This window comes from Myxocyprinus asiaticus, chromosome 26, assembly GCF_019703515.2.
Source record: "Myxocyprinus asiaticus isolate MX2 ecotype Aquarium Trade chromosome 26, UBuf_Myxa_2, whole genome shotgun sequence".
NCBI classification, from domain to species: Eukaryota; Metazoa; Chordata; class Actinopteri; order Cypriniformes; family Catostomidae; genus Myxocyprinus; species Myxocyprinus asiaticus.
Genome location: NC_059369.1, coordinates 36,481,816 through 36,501,483, shown reverse-complemented (window position 1 = coordinate 36,501,483; position 19,668 = coordinate 36,481,816). Strand labels below are relative to the sequence as shown.

General features: G+C 37.3%; 1 protein-coding gene across 1 annotated transcript in view; it reads right to left on the bottom strand.

Moving 5' to 3' along the window:
- Positions 1-7,076: 7,076 nt before the first annotated feature.
- kirrel3b (kirre like nephrin family adhesion molecule 3b) overlaps positions 7,077-19,668 on the bottom strand; it is a 352,509-nt gene continuing 339,917 nt past the window's right edge. Inside the window, exons 12-16 of the mRNA XM_051657521.1 lie at positions 17,756-17,863; positions 16,035-16,118; positions 15,430-15,539; positions 14,607-14,693; positions 7,077-11,186 (exon numbers count right to left, since the gene is read on the bottom strand). Of these exons, the coding sequence (XP_051513481.1) occupies positions 10,716-11,186; positions 14,607-14,693; positions 15,430-15,539; positions 16,035-16,118; positions 17,756-17,863 (860 nt within the window). The 3' untranslated portion in view covers positions 7,077-10,715. The remainder of the gene's footprint in view (positions 11,187-14,606; positions 14,694-15,429; positions 15,540-16,034; positions 16,119-17,755; positions 17,864-19,668) is intronic.

The following is a 19,668-nucleotide window of genomic DNA, read 5'->3' as shown; positions in this document are numbered from 1 at the left end:
TTGTTTTGTATGAATGAGTGATCAGGATGGTTTTCACATCATTTTATTGCAAAAACTCTAGGCTACAAGATCCAGTTCTCAAAAGTCTTGTGAAAAAATGTTTAGTATGTGTTATATGGCCTTATTTCAGTGACTTAAAATGTTTGTTTTTTCAAAAACCACGCATAAACTTTATTTTCTCAAAAATACAAACATGTACATACATTTTGCTCACATATTATTGTAGCCCAGTTTGTGCTGAATACACTGTTATCAGACTTTAGACATTAATATGTTTTTTAAGCAACTGAAAAAAGCACAAATGTCAAGGCATGTCAAAACTTCTCCAGGACCCAAAACACCCTCAGAGCCCAGAGGGTTAAAGCTATTTCCTAGCTTTAGCAGTAGTAATACAAGCAATCAAATAGGGCTGTATGTAAACACTGGCTGAAGCGGATTCACTTCATGCCTAACTGGCTCATATTACACATAAAAATGATCTTTTGCCACCACCTGCTGGCTAACATATGTAATGTAAAAAAAAAAAAAAAACATGTAAAAAAAGACAAACCGTAGCTCTTAACACATCTGCACTGCTCTTACACTTTAGTTTAGAACGGCACAAACACAAGCGGAGTGATACACACAGTAAAGCGTCAGAGTGCTGATGGTGTCAGTCCATCAGTGCTCATGGAATGTCTCTCGTCCAATCAGATTCGAGGACCGGAACTAACTGTTGTGTATATATATATATATATATATATATATATATATATGTAAGGGGGTTTAGTGGAAAGGAGGAGGCGAGAACCGGCTTGACAACTTAAATAATAATTTATTAACCCAAAAACCCACCCAAAAACACACAACTAAAAACACAGCACAGCTGTCTGTAATTCTCTCTCTCTCGAACTGTCGTCCCCGGCCGCGTTTATCCCTCGCGCGCCCCATCAGGCTGATTGGGGACCGGGTGTGTCTCATTCCAACCCGGCCCCGCCCTCCTCAGCTCTACAATATATGTATATATACTTTTTTTTTTTTTTTTTTTTGTCTTATTGTGTATTCTATATATACTTTATTTTCTATTACATTTTTATTTTTATTCTATTTGATTTTTTACATTATTTTTTATTATTATCTCTGTCTTGGTGCTGTATTGTATTGTTGTACACTGGAAGCTCCTGTCACCAAGACAAATTCCTTGTATGTGTAAGCATACCTGGCAATAAAGCTGATTCTGATTCTGATTCTGAAATTTCTCTCGATTCATCCGCCATCTTGGATTAATTTTCTGCCAAGCTCAACACGGACGGTGCATTCTGGGATCTCCGACCCGGGGAAGGTTACATACAATGCTACCTTAGAATTTGGCCAAAACTAGATATCTTTAGAGGCAGCATAATTAAGACATCTAACTTTTGGAACAGCTTTTGTGTCAGGAGTGCACCTATGATGTCTTAAAATGCTGCCTCTGGAGGATGCTCACTAGGTTTTGGAACAGACCCTATGTAATCATTTGTGATTCATTACTCAAAAGTTACTTTCTAAAACCCCTACAAACACAAAAATACAAATGTGACACATCTTAACACCATCTTAAGGGGTTGTTCAGACATTGTGAAAAACAAGAAAAAAGAAAAAAGAAAAAGGAAAAAGCTAAATGCAGCACAATGAATGGAAAAGAATGCAAGTATTCCAAGATATGTTTTTTAAAAGCTGAAGTATGTTTAATTTAACATGGGGTCTCAAAAAACATTTCCCTTATGAGTGATACGCTAAAAAACAGTGACACCCGATGCACCAGTAAAGACGTCCACCTATAGATGGATGTGCTATAGCATGTTTACATAGAAAAGCAAATAAAAACAGTGCAGATGAATACTATATATATATATATATATATATATATATATATATATATATATATATATATATATATATACTTGTGAACAGCCTCATATGCAGCTCTTTTCCATTCAACGACAGTTCAAAGTGACCACAGCTGTTAAGCTCCAAAAATGTATAAGAAACACCTTAAAAGCACTGTAAAAGTAGTCCATAAATTTCAACACTATATTCCAAGTCTTCTGAAGCCATAAGATAGCTTTGTGTGAGGAACTTTTTTAAGGTAATCACTGATAATTTTCCCCTATTTTTTCCTTCCCACTGAAGCTCTGAAATCTCACTCGTGTTCACGTTCAGATTTATGGCTTGTTAATATGTTGTTGTATGAATAAGATCTGTAAAAAAATAAAATAAATAATTATAATCTCCTTTTGTGTTTCACAGAGGGAGAAAAAATTACCGCATACAGGTTTGGAATGACATGAGTGTGAGTACATGATGACATCATTTTCATTTTTGGGTGAATTATTTATATTATTCAACCCATATACCCATGTATAGATACAAGTAACAATGTGTAGATACAATACATCAAATGTACACATGTGTTTGTTTACCTGCTTGTGATCTACTAAAAGAAAGCAACATATTGGAAATAAATTAAATGCATTTGATTTTAATTTTTTGATTTCTCTCTGTGTGAATGTATAAGTATCCCTGAGATGCAAGTGCCCTCATGTTTCCATAAATTACTCACTGATCTTACAGTGATGTCTAAACTGTGAGTGCTGCATCTTGACAAAACTAGATCACTGCCTGGCATTCATAAAACTGCAATAAGTGCATAATGAAAGAAAGTGTCTGCACTGCAAGTATAAATTCAAATTCATGTTTTAAATATATTCCATGTAAAAATCTTAGTCAGTAACTGTTGTTTGTTGATAGGAATTTCAGGTGTAGCGGATTACACTACTTTGTTACATAACTGCCTGTTACAAATTAGACATAAAATAGCCACCACAGAAGTCTTAGCAAGTAAAAGGATTGTTTATTCAAAAGAAATCCCTGGAATTATAGTCAGAATTGACAGTTTTGTCCAACTCTGAATCAAAACCATTTCATATCAAATTATTTGCTCTCTAAGTCTGTACAATGCTAACAAGCTTTCTCTTGAAACCACTTCAAAACCCATAACCGCTGGCTACATAACACAGCCAAGCCTGTGTTATCCATCATCCAAGTCAGCAAGATCAGCAGAGAGTAAAATTGCATCAGATTAATTTGTCCATCTGTCCAAATACTAACCAGGCTTCACATATCTGAATTGCCAAAATCTCAGTGTCAGTATTGACACTGATGCAGGAAGGTTGTGGAAAACACACAGCACTCTCGTCTATATTACTGTATATGACAAATAACTCCTTGAAACCCTGAGACTGACATCAGTTGCAAATCCTTTAATAGAAAAAATATTAATGTAGAGGTTAAATTATGTTAAATGCACTTGGATATTTTTTTTTTTTTTTTATATAAATATCTAAATTTTTCAGTCATTTATGTCCCCAATTACTTTATTACTTGAAACTGATGCTAATAAATACTTATTATAATACAGCTAGACAGCAGAAGGGAAGGAGAACACAGGGAAGCAGGTTTTCCAGGTTCAGGTAAGACTTTTAATCGGCCACTTGAGTGCTTTACAACTTCACAAACTCATCAGCTTCACAAACACGTAGTCACTCAAACACATCAGCTTCACAGGCACGCAGTTACTTAAACACATCAGCTTCACAAACACAATAGATTAAATGCAACAGCTTCAGGAGCACCGTGGCCTTCCTTGTGCCAGACTCTCTCTCTCCTCTGCTGGTGGCGTGGCTGCTTATTTGCCGCTCTCCCCATGCTCACTGGAATTAGAAACGGGTGTTAAACATAATGGTGCAAGCGCCCTTACCCCTTTCTCTCTCTCTCCAGACTGACACTTGACCACGCCCCCGCTGCCACACTTATGAAACAAGAGCATGTCATAATTTCAAATAACTCTTGTGACCTTATTTGTGGAATTGAAATGTGCTCATTACATTTTGTAAATATGGGATGGAAAGTATTACATGTTATATATATATATAGCAATCATTAGATATGAATGAATGAACATTTATATAGTGCTTTTCTGACACTACACTCAAAGCACTTTACACATTGAACAGGGGACTCTCCTCAACCACCACCAGTGTGCAGCATCCACCTGGATGATGCAACAGCAGCCATAGTGCACCAGTACACACACCATACCAGTTATTGGTGGAGAGGAGAGAGTAGAATTATAGAGCCAATTAGTGGATGGGGATTATTAGGAAGCCATGATTCAGAAGGGCCAATGGGGGGAATTTAGCCAGGATACCAGTGTTACACCCCTACTCTCTACAAGACATGCTCTAAGATTTTTAATGACCACAGAGAGTCAGGATCTCAGTTTAACATCTCATCCAAAGGACAGTGCCTTTTTTACAGTATAGTGTCTCCATCACTATACTGGAGCATTGGGACACACACAGAGTGCAGGGTGAGCAACCCCTGCTGGCCTCCCTAATACCTTTTGCATCAGCAACCTTAGTTTTTCTCAGGAGGTCTCCCATCCAGGTACTGACTAGGCTCAACCCTGCTTAGCTTCAGTGGGCAACTGGTCTTGAGCTACAGGGTGATATGGCTGCCATTTGACTTTTGGATCATATCAAACACACAGGTTGCAATAAAGATATCAGATACAACTGCTTTTTTTATTTTTTATATTACTATTATGATTGATTTATTTTTATTTATTTTTTTTCAGAAATATACAGAGTCAAAGCATCATAAGATCCCAGACCATTACAGGTAAAGTACATATTTTTTATGCTTTTACTGATAGAGAGAGTTACTGCAAGAAAATTGTGGTTAACCTTTATAGAACCCCAGTGCATTGCAGTATAATAACTTCAGAACTGCTAGATTGATTTTCCTGACCTCTGTTTATACACACCATTTTTGTTATGGCTGTAGCATGTCACTGACTTTCTAACAATTTTTGTATCGTGGAAACAAATGATAATTAAATAAAAATCTGATGTAGAAAGTGCTTGGGACATAAAGAAAAGACACAAGTGACACAAACCCATGCAAGAGAGCCGCCAATCACCAGTGCTGTTCAATTGCATGAGTCCACATTGTGAACCTGGAATTCAAAGTCTAGTTTAAGCACGGAAGTAACAAAAATCTGGATAGTGGAAAATAAAAACAAAGAAATGTTATGGTGTAACATGAATAAGAAATATTTAAGATTCTGTACTATTTCTAGGTCACTTATCAAATGACATTTCTGACATTGCCTAAGTTAATGCCTTGCTAAGACCTTAGTAAAAAGCAAAATATGAGCATTTTTGCAAGTGGACTCCACTGTATGATGTATTGATCTCTCTTTTGTTTCTAAATTAAGATTGAGAAATGTTCAATATAATCACTGATGCAATGTGTCCGCCGGGTACAGAAATTGACAATAATCTGCCTATGCTGTCTCAACGGTGACCGTCCTCAAACAAAACTTGAGCTCTGGGATTACCATAATGGAGAAGATATCAAACATTATTGTCGAGAGAGGGGAATTCATAACATTTCATCAGCTAGCAGCCTGCATGGCTGTGCTGAAATGTCAGGGGACGAATGCAATACCCATAAATGTAGTCTGCTGTCTGCGGCTGGCAAAGGCCCTGCCCTATCATCCGGAGTGGTGTTTGTTCATCTGTTTGGTTTGGTTCTAAGCATATGGCCATTCGGTGCCTACTGCAGGCAAGACTTGTGGTCAGGCGGGAGCAGGTTTTGAAACTCAAAAGGACTGGGTGATAAGAGAAGTGCCAACACACTCTCACGGCGAAATTGTCAGGATTCGTACGACTTTTCTAAATTTGGCTAATTCGTATGATAGCGTGCGAATGCACTTGTCTGAATTCCTACGACTTTCACTACAGCCAATGACGTTGCTGGACATCGTTTCCATCAAATACATGACAATTACTTGCTTCTGTTACACATAACAGCTTCCTGTCATGTTTACACACTCTAATGATTGGTTAAGTTTAGATAAGGGGTTTGGATTAAGGCATAATATTAATAAGTATGTCCTTAACACCTTGTGCGCGGAACTTGCGCTTACTTCCGCATTAGACATCCGGGAATTTGAACGTGATGAAGTCATACGAGTTTATGCGAACAACATCATGCAAGACCATACGAAATAGCCAACTCGTAAATTATTTACGAATATTCATGAGATCGGGTTGGAAGTACACAGTGTGCAAAACATCACTACTGAGTGCTACTCAAACACAGAACATCAGTACCTAATTAAATATTTGCATACTGCCTCCAAGCTGATTCCAGCACATGCTAGGAGCTTCTTTATGTACATGGTGACTGAAAAAGACTTGAAATAGTCTTGGGGAGTTTCGAGGCTCTTGTGCCATATTTTAAGATTGTATCAACTGGGATAAACCACTCCATGCCAAATAATAAATATTAATATGGCTTTATTAGCATTGTAAAGTGGAAATGAATGCAGTGGCAGTAGGGATCATTGCTGTTCTAAACTCAAGTACAGTATGTCATAGTTAAAGAGTATGTGATTGTTTTTCTTCTTTGTCCACCATTAATTATTTCCAGCATCATGCTAATGCAGTCATATCTCATTATTGACCCTCAGGTATGGTGTTACCATATGGCAGTATATCACTCTCCATCACTTTCTCGCTATTCAAAGAGAGAGAGAGAGAGAGCGAGAGAGAGAGAGAGAGAGAGAGAGAGAGAGAGAGAGACAGGAAAAAAATAAAAAATAAAAATTGCATTGTTGAGGTTAAAAGAGCAGTCTTTTTGTAGAAGAGCAATCTTTCCAAAGAAACCAATAATACGCAATTTTTTTAAGCCACATTGACTCAACAGCGAGCTAGGCTTTTAAGGGCAATATTAAAGTCATTACTCAGTTTGGGTTTGTAATTTAAAATATAATTATATACTAATTCTTAAAGGAAACATTAATTTAATTAGAAGAAAAAAATGAAACTTTTTTTTAAGGAAAAAAAAAAAAAGTTTTAGACAATTTTCTATTGTGGTTAAAAGTTGCCATATTGCAGCATTTCTTTATTTTCTTTTCCTTTTTTTTTTTTTTTTTTTACCATAAAAAAATAAAAATAAATAAATAATAAAAAAAAAAATCTCTATTGACTTGTGTTATTGGAGCAATTTTTTATGTATTTATTTAACATAATCATATAATTATTAAAAAAAAAAAAAAATCCATAAAAGAAGTCCATCACTTGACCATAATGCATACCAAATAGGGTTAACAAACTGTGTTTAAAATGATTTTGGAATTTATGAATTTAATGCTAAAATACCTTAAAAAAAAAAAAAAAAAAAAAGAAAAAGCTAAAGTAAGATACGGCTGATTTGCCTTGATTCCTCTTAAAGTCCACATCTTAAATTAATAACAGGAAAGTATTTTTTCGGTACTTTGCAGATATAAACTCAATGCACGTTGCAAGGTTGATTGTTGTGTCCTGGGCACAAAGGATTCTTTAGGTCTGTATATTTTCATTTCACCTTTTAGGAAATTGTTTATTCCTAGCTATCAATACCAGAGCGATAGGCCAGGGTAAGTAAAATGTGAGCACTCAATTTTAACAGAGCTTGCTCTTTTACCAATTGACCTGAAGACCCAGTCGGTTGAGGTGCCGAAGCACAAGGTCCCTGTGCGTGAGCTAGGATCAGCCAGTCATCGAGATAATTGAGAATGTGGATGCCCTTCTCCCTCAGCGGGGCCAGGGCGGCCTCTGCGACTTTGGTAAAGACGCGAGGAGACAGGGACAGACCAAAATGGAGGACCTTGTAATGGTATACTCGTCCCTCGAAGGCAAACCGAAGAAAGGGTCTGTGTCAAGGAAGGATCGATACGTGAAAGTACGCATCCTTCAGGTCGATGGCTGCAAACCAATCCTGATGTCGTACAGATGTCAGGATGCACTTCTGCATCAACATCTTGAACAAAAGCCTCTGTAAGTGATCGTTTGTACAGTATCAATGGCCTGATTTGCTTCCTACACTTAACCACTCAAATTGACTGAAGAACAATGCAAAATAACTGCAAATTTACACTCAGAAAGCATGAGGGATTTATATACAGTGTAGCAAGGACTGAGCTGTATTATCAGGATTGAAATAGCCTTTATCGTGGCTAAGCCTCACAATGGGCACCAATACATTTGTAAAATTAGACTCATCCAACAGCACTCATGTATTAAACCCACTGAAATGCCACAACTATAATCATACATAAAGTGCTTACAGCGGCGACTGACTCAATGGCATCATGCCCACAGTGTTTCTTGTACTTGGATGGCAGGGAGGGATTGTCAAGTTGGTGCAAATCAAAACTCTTCCTCTGGGTTAAAACCTCAAGATCTTTGCAGTTCAAGTGAGAGATTAGCACAGTTGCTCCTCCTTGTTTATATGAGGGAATCGCCTCTGGTCATATTTATCTTTATAAGTGGGGGAGAATGAAGAGGAGATAAAAGAGTGGAGTGTTGGAAGTTTTGATAAGTGAAACACTCTGATAGCTTTCACACCAAATCTGTCTTTGTGCAGTTGTGGGGTAGTACAGAGTTAGACCAGAGGGGTTAATCACCTAAATGTGGATTCAGAGCTCTATAACCCAGAAACAATTTGCAGGGAGAGACGTGTTAGTATCATCTGGAGTAAGCACAGTTGGCACACATACTAGGATGAGCCTGAACCTTGTTATAAGGGGTTAGTGATAATTCCATACAATTATGCCACTTGTAACACCACATAGATAATGGTTGTGCTCCCTTCTCTAGTACTAGAGATGTGCTGCCACAATTTTGTTTTATTTTTTTGTCTTGCTGAATATTTCTCCCCCAGTATAGCAATAACCTAACCATTGAATGCTTCACGAATTAGAGCAAGTAATCTAATCAATTGTATGTGTCCATATTATGAGTCATTTGGCAAAGCAAATGGACCAAAATAATTGGAATTGTGGCAAAAGTCTTAGAACTGCAAACATCTATAATGCCAGAGTCGTATTTTGCAAAGGATGCAATATTTCAAAACAGTGGACATGCAGTTAGCATAATGACAAAAAGATGGACCTGGTTTCATGTTTTGGAGCTTCAACTCCTACTAGGAGGTGTTGTTTTATCAGGCACTGTATTTGGCCAAATGTCTCCTGGCCAAACGTCTCCTTTTTCCAGATACCAGACAACATACAAAACATGCTTTTGGCGTCCCATACTTGCGGATTATGGTTTAAAACGTCTGTTTGTGCCTCTCTACAGATCCAGTGTAATGTGCAATGCTAGCTCGATTTCTGTTGTTGTAAATAACTATTCAGTACGCTGATTTGGGACTATGAGCAACTGTATCGTGTAAGTGTAGAAGTGCTCGAGTTATCAGTAGTGCCATAGGTTGCAATGACAGTTCTGTAGACTAAAATACTGAGAAAAAAACACAGCAAAAAACAACAGCATACATTTACATTAAGCACACCCCTTTCCAAAAATTTACAAATTACTCACTTATAACAGTGAGAGTACACAATGCAGTCCAAAGGCAACCACATTAGATTTCCTCTGCTTCCATGTGAACTTAATTTGTGTTTTCATTGCAAAGAAAATGCAATGATAAAAATATCTTGTACTGTGTAACAATCTCAAATTACATTTTATGAATGGGAAGGATGATTTTAAGCTGTATAATTTGACTTCACATAACAAGTGAACAAGTTTTTCTTTTTAAAATCCAAGCATTATTGTTCCCATCATTGGTGCATCGTCCACACCAAACCAACCCCATTCAGAAATAATAATATTTAAATAAAAATATCCTCTCATAGCCACATATTTGACAGAAATGTCAGCACACCTTACATAGTCCAACTCAAGGCAAAGTAGAACAGATTACATCATCCTCTCAGTTCCCAGAGTCAAGTCCAATAGTCAGTTATTTCAAACCATAATGGAAATTTGAAAAATAAAGAATGTTCAGTATGAAAGAAAGAACAATAAAGTACACACATACTGTATATCTTATCTCTGAATGGTTAACCGACAGCTCAGAACCATTTTCAATCGAAGTTTTCACTTTTTTTTTTTTTTTTCCTGTCAGAAAAACCTTGGACTTGAATCCAAAGATTCTGACTAGTTAGTAATAACTGATTAGTTATTAATTCAGTTCCTACATGTCTTTTTTGTACTTTTCTTATTTTTATCATTTTGTTTAGCTAGCTGTAGTAAATTAGATACATTGAGGAATCTTAGATACAACTTTGTCAGTTGTGCTTAACTGTACAGGATCAATAGAGCATTGTCTTCTAATGGAGAGGAGTGTCTGCACTACAGAGGTTAGGAGAGTAGCCTTCGTCAGCTCTCTTCAAAGACCTAATCTATGGTATTTTTTTGCAAGCCCTGTTGCAGTGTTTTCCCTCTGACTGGTTCATTTCTAAGGTCCTTGTATCTTTCTACATGGGCAAGAAACGTCACTGTGGTACACCATTGTTTTGAGGAAGTTCTTGGCCCAGACATTTAGGACATTGGGAAAGGTAGTCCATGGGCACAAGCAATGTTCTGAAAATGGTAAGGCTTTTCAGAGCTGTAAATAAAAGTTTTACAAACATAGGAAAGAAATAAAAGCAAATAAAGTGGAGGAGAAAATAAAACTGGTGTGCTAGATGTGCTTGAACTGGTTCCTGATACTTGTCTGGGGGGGTTTCAAACCCCTTTGGCTAAACCCAGCTCTGGATTCCTTTAACCCTCTGTCTTCTGTCCACCTCCAGCCAGCCCTGGTCAGACATGGGTCTGCATGCGTTTCTGCAGGGGCCGCGTAAGGTCTGAGTTCTGGGATGATGATTGAGAGTAATGGGATGAGGAGGAGGCTGAGGCCTTGCTGTCCTTGTCAAACTGCACATAGCCGTCCTGCTTGCTGTAACTGCTGACACTGCTGTCGCATTGTGTATCTAGGAAAGAGCTGGAGTCGCTCATCGATCCCCGCTGGAATTCTCGCTCACACAGCTCGATGGAACTGCTGCCCATGCCCAACACAAACCGTTGGCTGTAGTCGTATAGGCGGTTAGGCCCAGCACCCAAGGTAGAGTAGATGTTGGTGAAGGACATTCCTGTGGGAACGCGCTGCTTGCTGGTGGTGGCCGTGCCAGGATCTCGGCGGATTTCGGTGGTTTGGTTTCCTGCCAGTGTGATGGTTGGGGTGCCATGATGCTCCTTAAATGTGTTCACACTGTAGTATCCATTAGTGGGATCCTTTGAGGAAAAATAACATACAGACCATGTCAACAAGTGTAAAGACTGATCCTCTACCTCAAAGAAATTAAGGTAAAGTTTCTATAATCAACAATGAATCTCTAGTAAAAGAGATGGTTTTAAAAGGTCGTTCACACTGACAGCCTAATGTATTGTAGTGACCTGAATTTGTTTATTTTTTACTAAGAGTTGGCAATTTTTGTCGACATGAGTGAAATCGAATGTTGAAGAAGTGGCGATGTTGACGGAGCTACCAATGGGAGTGCGGATAGTGATGTGCCACCTAAAACAGTTGGACAAAGTGGTTTATTAGAAATGCCTACTAGGAACCAAAAGCACAGACTTGATGACCTCTTGAGATTTTGAACACCCCCTATGTCTGTGATAAAGCTTTTTGGAAGCCAAACATGCTCTTCTACTCTATAATATGCAATATCTAAAACTTTTGAAGACCTCAAAGAATCTCAGCCTTTGGAAGTTTCAATCTCGATGTTCTCATTAATTGGATACACATTTTAAATTCTAAGACTCATTTTGCTTTCAAACATTCCACAATTTCTCCACAAAATCACTCCCTGTGTGTATTTTATCTGCGATGCACATATTTTGTTTTATAATAAATGATCTGAAACAGAAGTAATGGCACTATAGGAAGGAAAGAAACAAGCAAATTGAAAGATGAGCAGTTTGCTCATTGCACTGTAGTAAAGTGGCCATCTTTAATAGGAACCTTAAAATATTATTACAGGCTAATTAACCTTTTCGCACATCAGTTTTACCTGTACTGACTAATCCCCCAGTGTGAGATCTTTAATACATGCTGTAAATAAACAATTTTACTTTACACTTCAAACTATATGTACTGGAGGACAGATTATACATTATCAAACATATGTGATTAGTAGATGTTTATAATGTTTGATTATGATAGATAAGATGCAAACACGATTGTCAGGTATGCATGCTGCCATGTTGTTTACATTGCAATACAGCATGGGATTCTGAGTAAACCTGGCCCTTCCACCTGTTGCAACGGGAGTGGTGAGAATGAGTGATGTACAGAATCGGAAAAGGCTCAATTTTGGCTAACTAGTTTATACATTGTTTGACGTCAGAAAACATTGCTGCATCACTGCATCAAAACAGTCAGCTCAGCATTTTGTGATTCTTTGAATGTTTGAAACATAAGAAATTAAGATATTACAATTTTGAAAGGACTATGGCTGCGTTTACACTGCAGGGATTAATGCAGAGATCCGATCTTTTGACCATATCTGATTTTTTGTCCCGCCTGTTTACATTCACTGAAGACATGACTCGTATCTGATATCTGATTTTACATTAATCTCCCACCCAAACTCGGATGATTCCATTGCTGATCACTTTCACTTATGAGCACCACGGTTCACCCTCGGGTTTTGAATGGCCTTGTGCTATTTAATATTTAGGCAAATTTTAGGCATATTAATAAGTAGGCAAAATTGCATGCAATAAATTAGGCAAAAATAGGTGAAAGCAACGTTTCACTGCTGCCATGGTAAGCACGGCTTTAATGATTTCAATGTTGGATAGACGAGTGTGGCTAAAGCCCTATTCGGACGGGATTAGTTTTCCTGACATATGTCCATAAATTAGCTAATTATTACTGCGGACAGCTGTAATATTTACCGTTAATTCACATGCACGGGATAAGCGATATCTTTAAAAATTACATAAATGGGTGCGTCTACAGCATTTACACACTGCTGTCATGCGTAACTGACCTATATAGAAAATGAATAATGTGCTTATTAATTATTTTGGGCATATAATACATGGTCACATATTGTATCTGTGATTATGAGAAGAAATTGATTGGAATATTTGGCTAAATACAACAGAACTGGTAACATTATCAAGCCTGTAATCTTGTATTTCACTCTTGAATTAAAAATATGGACAATCCCTTCACATTATATAATTTTATCTTCCAAAACATGGGGCTCAACATAATTTCCCACATTCACTCTGCTCAAATCATTATAAAAACTGCTAGTTTCTCTTTTACATGGGTAAATGTTTAATATTTGAAGGTCTCAAAGGCTGGAAAGTGCAGCTTTATGGGCTTTTATTCACTCGCACTGGATTAATATTACCATGGGTTATTTTTACAGACCGTTTTATAGTAGGTAATCACACAAATTTTTACTGGTGTGGGAACGTGCTGTCCGGAATAACTCGCACAGGATTAAAATTACTGAGAAGCTTTGGTAATTATTACATTACCTCACATCCCCATATAAAACTAATTCTGTCCAAATAGGGCTGGAAGTCAGTACTGGTGGGACCAAGTCCACACGTTTGATGACAGGGAGTGGGTACAAAACTTGCACCTCAACATGTTTTTATGCAAGCGCCTACAGGCACGTCTGCTTCATAAGAACACGCCGTTAAGAAAAGCCTAAGGGAATTGGATATGCATGTTTAGACGTAGATCAGATGTCCAGATATTGGATATGTATATGATTTAAAACCACATTTGGAAGTAGCTCAGATCGGATGTGAAAAAATCTGATCTTGTGCGGATTTTTGCATTTACACGTGTGCAACAATATTTGATCTGTGTCAGATGTGAGTAAAAAATCTGATTTATTGTAACAGGATCTTGCCTGCACGCCTGTGTAAACACAGCCAATGTAATCAGACAGGTTTGATCATATGTGCAAAAGGGTTAAGTGAAACCTTCATAATACACAAACTGATGTTACTGCAACAGTCGTTAGTCTACATTTCAGCTCTAATTTGGTTTCGGAATCATGGTTTTCCAAATTCTGCATGGAAAGAAATAATCAAAGTGAGGCAACTTGATTCCATGTCTCCTGTTGTTGATGTGGTGCTATCTGGGCACAGTTGCTAAGAAGCAGAACAGGCGCCACAGCGTGGACGTGGATGCCATTTTAAGCTGTCGTGCAGGCAAGATCCTGCCAGGGAGAAACGATAATCACTGTTGGAAAGGCATTGTCAGGCGACAGGGATTGTGTGCACACCATATCTGTGCACTGCTGTCCCTGTTCTCACTGCTCATTTTACACATTCATCTACATGTAGGGAGGGAATCAGTCCCTTAGGGAGCAGGTAGAGGCGGCAGTGAAACAGAATTCATGAACACCTTTATTTTTTTTATCTATTTTTTTTTTTTTTTTGAACATTGATAAATTAAAAGGACAACACACACACACACACACACATACGCACACATATACACACAGACAGTATATTTATAAACAGAAAAAAAAATAATATAATATAATATATATATATATATATATATATATATATATATATATATATATATATATATGTTTTAGTGGGATGTCATATATCAAAAAACCTCTGTCACAATTCCTTACATCATTTCCATTAGATCCTATTGATGCATACCTTGATGTGCTGGTACTCCTTCTCCTCTTCCTGAAGTACCTCAAGTTGCTTCAAAGCAGACTCCTGTTGAAACTCTCCACGGTCAATCTGTGAAATACAAAATAGACCCATCCACACGTCAACCTTTGGATTGCTCTCTACCTTCCCCTCAAATTGCACTTTGATACTCCAAAATGTTTAATGACATTCAAAAGAAATTCAACAGGGGCAGTTTCCTATAAATGTTTATATATATATATATATATATATATATATATATATATATATATATATATATATATATATATATATATATATATTACATGTCATTCGCAAAAATTTGCAAGGCAATGCCATTTTTATGAGGTGTCTTCACATTCTACTTCCTTATCTTGTATTTTGGTAGGGTTAACATCCTTAGCCTCAAACAAAACTGTGAATCTGGACTTCGGAGACATAAGTGGTAGTGAGTAAAATTTCCAAAGATGGTGGCAGTGTGTTTTTGACAGAGGGGGTGCAGGAGATAAGGACCTCTTGATCACTGGAATCTCCATGGCTACATGTAGATATGCCCATGTCTGCCCAGGAAATGCGGGCTGGGGGCTAAATATAGGCCTCTAGGCCAGCAGGGTTCTCACACGTATGTTGCATTATTCATTGTTTTGACATTAGCAGTGGCAAGGGAGATAGGCGCTATTAGTGTTGGAGTGGGGATGATTAGCATTCATTAGCTACAGATGTGACAGGGTCTAGCATAATAAGCTAGCTTGATTATTGGGGGTGCTGTTGGGGCAATGGTGAGGAGGGTGTTTACACTGTTCTCTCTGTACAGATAGTGACTCACCATAAGCTGTTTCATAGCAGAGTGCTCCTCGTTTTCTCGCGCTGCGTTGTGATCTTTATGCAAAATATCCACACGAATGTCATTCTTGGCTGATACCACACCTTTGAGATCTGAAAGGAAAGCATTTGTTACTTCAGTCATGTAATTAACTAATGTTTTGATGTAAAATATTAAAAAGAATGTAATATATACCATGCCACTTCACTTTGCCTTAAATGTGCTGTAAGTGACTTTGTTTTTAATGGTATATCACTCATAAATGTTCTTTCTACATAACAGATATTACTGAATTAGATGTTCTAAAAAATCTAACTTGTCTCTATGACAGTCCTGGGCTCTGTAAACAGCCCATACTTTTAGCCAATCAGAAACACTCACTGTTTCTTTGGAAGGCAAGGTTTTGGACAGAGAATCTGTGGTTAGCAAGTTAGCAGAATGGTGGAAGTTAGCAAAACGGCAGAAATTGCTTACATAAACTTAAATAAAAGTACCTAAAATCTAAGACCACAGAGCTAAGATAAAAGGAAAAAAAAGAAGCCATAGAGACAATGCATTGAAGAACAATGTGTACTAAAAATTTGTGACAGTCAGGTAATAGGTCTTACTTTCTGTCTTAAGTTTGCTTGCAAGTTCTCTCTGCTGAGCACAGATGGAGGTTGGCAGAGTAGGCATAACCAGGTGAGCGTCTTCTGTGGCATACAACAACAACAACATGCTTAACGCAAGTAATGCCACCAACAATTGTACTGCAAGCTCAGTTTAGCTGTCTGACATTACTGTAAGGCTGTATGTACATGGATGCGCTGTTTTCTCTTTTGATCATGAGAGAGGATGGTTGCGATAAAATGAAACAAAGCCAAGCGCATCTTACAAGACTAAACGATGTTGCCCTGAGCATATTTACTATAAAATATGTTTAAAGTGACTGTAGATATTATCTCATTTTCTTCTTCTTCTCACACCTATGTTCTCTTTTGCTATTTCAGTGTCTGTTTGTCATTGCTGCTCTCTTCCTAGTCAGGACAGTGTGCATACTTGAAGACAGGTTTGCCACTTTTTAAAACTGTTTGAAATCCGCTGAGCATCTGGGACTACATTCGGCACATCTCACAAGTGTGCACACATTTTGTCACAGATGGCCAATGCATATATGGAGATCTAGAGAGCTAATGTAATGCTGATATACATAATAGAGTTTAATGACAGTCAATAAAATGAAAACAAAATAGCTGAAATGAAACAGACACTTATTTTACACAATATTTACTCTAAATTCACTAGAACATTTTGAAAACAGAAATTAGTTATTATCTATCGACAAGGCTGTTGGTATTTTTTGAGCCTGATCTCACAGAAATAACGTGATTGTGGCAACATTTTTGCAAAATTATATTACGTGGCTCTTTACACATACCACAGTAGTTCCACAGAGTGCCACTAAAAATAAATTCTCGACCTAACAGATGAGATTTTTAAGGTTAATGTTTTATTAAGTTTGAAATCAACAAAACCTACCTCCCTACCCTAAATCTTAAAACTAAACTTAACAATAGTTTATTAAAGAGGAAATGAGAGATAAAAACCACAATTGCTGAAACAACCAAGTCATTTTTTGATGCTTCTTTGACACTTTCAGTTAATGTGCTCTTCAGGACTCCGGTCTTTATACTCATAAGTGCAACGCTCTGTCAGTTACTCTATCAGTTATCAACTACTTCACAATTTGAGGGTATTTAAACAAGCTTCTAAATGTAGTTGGTTATTACATGCATAATAAAAATGTATGTGCTATAGTAAATGTGTTTTGATGTCATAAGATAGCATTGTGTGATATACAGGGCAAAAAGTGTTAAAGAACTTCTTATCTAACAATCTTCTTGCACATGATTTGTGTGAAAGAAAATGCAACTCGTTGTTGTAGTGTCTCTAATGTTCATTTCACTATGGAAACTATGTGATACATACAAGCCACATCAAAATAATAACTTGTTTCTGAGACCAGGTTGTATTTATTTTATTTTTTTTGTGGAAATGAGCCAATGTGCCAAATAGATGTCATCGGCCGATGCCGATAATATTACAATTGCCTAATATATTGCTCTATCACTACTTATAAAACATGAAAGGTTGGTGAGCTTCAGTATTATACTGTGCGCTCAGCTTAAGAAACACAGACACAAACAAAAAAGGAAGATATAGAAATAAAGGATTGGTTTCTGTGAAGTGACATGAACACTCTAACACCCTGCTCTATCTCTGACTGAGGAGAACTTAGCGTGTTCCAGTGATGGACATGCAGGCAAGCAGTTGACTGAGAGGTTCGTACTTCTCTGAGAGCGCGTGCAGCAGAATGCTCCAATAGTTCCCATGAGGACGATGAAAGCGACGAAAGCGCCAACTGCTACTCCAATGATCACAGCAACAGGGAGAGATTCTGGTGGTACAACAAAAAATAGACTTCTACAATAACACAGCATGGGCAGGACAGATGGATCCAGCAAATAATCATTCAACACAGACAGCATCATTCTCACCTGAACACGTTTCCTGTCTGCACTAGTGTAGTACAAATGGGAATGTCAAATGGCGTGTCAAAAAAGCTTTCACACCTTAAAGGCGTTGAATTAGAGGAACCAGCTAGACCATTAACAACTCGCCTTGTAATGTAAACACAGGTATCTACACTTATGGCATGACAATTTGTAGATAGGTCAATTATTACATACAGTACATCTACTGCATGTCATGCACATAAAATGTCTTGAATGTGCACAAACTGAGCCCTGCATCTGTCATTATCACTCACCTTGGATCATTTACGTACTTAGAACGTCGGTCTAATGTGATAGTGAATTCCAATAATGTGTGTTTGAGTGGCTGTGGCTGAGGTTATTAAGAGGCAACTCAACTGTTTTATTTGTGCACCTGTTGGTATATTTAAACTATAAGACAGAGCCCAGATTTTGTGGCCAAATGGTAACGAGAGGCTGAGTCAGATAATGAGCTGTACCTACACAAAATTAATTACTGCCTTCCAGTGTAAACCAAGCATTACGACCCCTGTATATTCACATTTATTGCTCATTAAATGTCCTTATTACTGTACGTCACAAGCCCCCGTAATACATTTACAGTACACTAACCTTCATTTTCTCTTGTGATTGACTTTGCTGTCTTTATGTTTGGTGGCCCTGAGGCTACAATGTTTATATGTAAAAATTAGGGCTGTCAATTAAGCACATTTATTTAGTGTGATTATGTGAAAAATGACATGTAAAAAACAAAAATGCAATTTATCATGCCCAAAACCCATACGTAAATTTTGTAATAAGGAATGTTCCTAACATTGCAGCAAATCAAGCTTGATGTACCACCTCGATGGTTTTGCAAATCTGTAGCAGTAGGGGGTAGTCAGTGCAACTCAATTGCAAAGGTGTTTGTCAAACCAATGAGAGCAGGCAGCTCAGCCTTCCACAGATGGTGTTGCGCTCAGACAACTGGACTGAGCACAGCAGAATCATGCAGAAACCTCGAGACATGTTTCAAACTACATTTTATTTGACATAGCGTCCCGAAAGCGTGTATGACTAGAGACGCTGAAAACTGAGATTCCAGACAACCAAAGTGAATTGCTGCTAAAGCCTCTCTCTGATGCATGATTACATAGATAAAAAATTAAACGTAGCACAGACAGATGTAGGCCAATAAAAGCGTTATGTTCAATGATTTGGAAATAAAATAAACAATATTTTGACTTTAAAAGACACTTTTTGTATCGTCTAAATCATTTACTTGTCTGCTTCCACAATATATGTTTGTCATGTGATGTAACTATACTTTTTATTATATTTTAGGATATGTATAATTATTTTCATTATTATATTCTAAACTATATTTATTTGGGGGGCTTTCTCAGTAAATATTGATATTCTATTACTGTATTTGTGATCAGCACATAATTAAGTGGCCCTAATAATAGCAATTAAATAACCTCATTTTCTCTTTAAATTGTTTTCCTTTGACCTAATCAAAACCCATTTGACAGACAATACTGAAGCTTTAACCCTCTTTTTATCACAGTACACATACACTTCTCAGAAATGTTATCCAAGATAGTAATTTTAACATCTTTTTGGGGTCAATTTGTCTCCTGCAAAAGACACAATGTAGAAAAATACAATAAACAAATGGTAGCTGGCAGTATTGAACTTTACAGTGTGTGCAAAAACTGGTAAATTG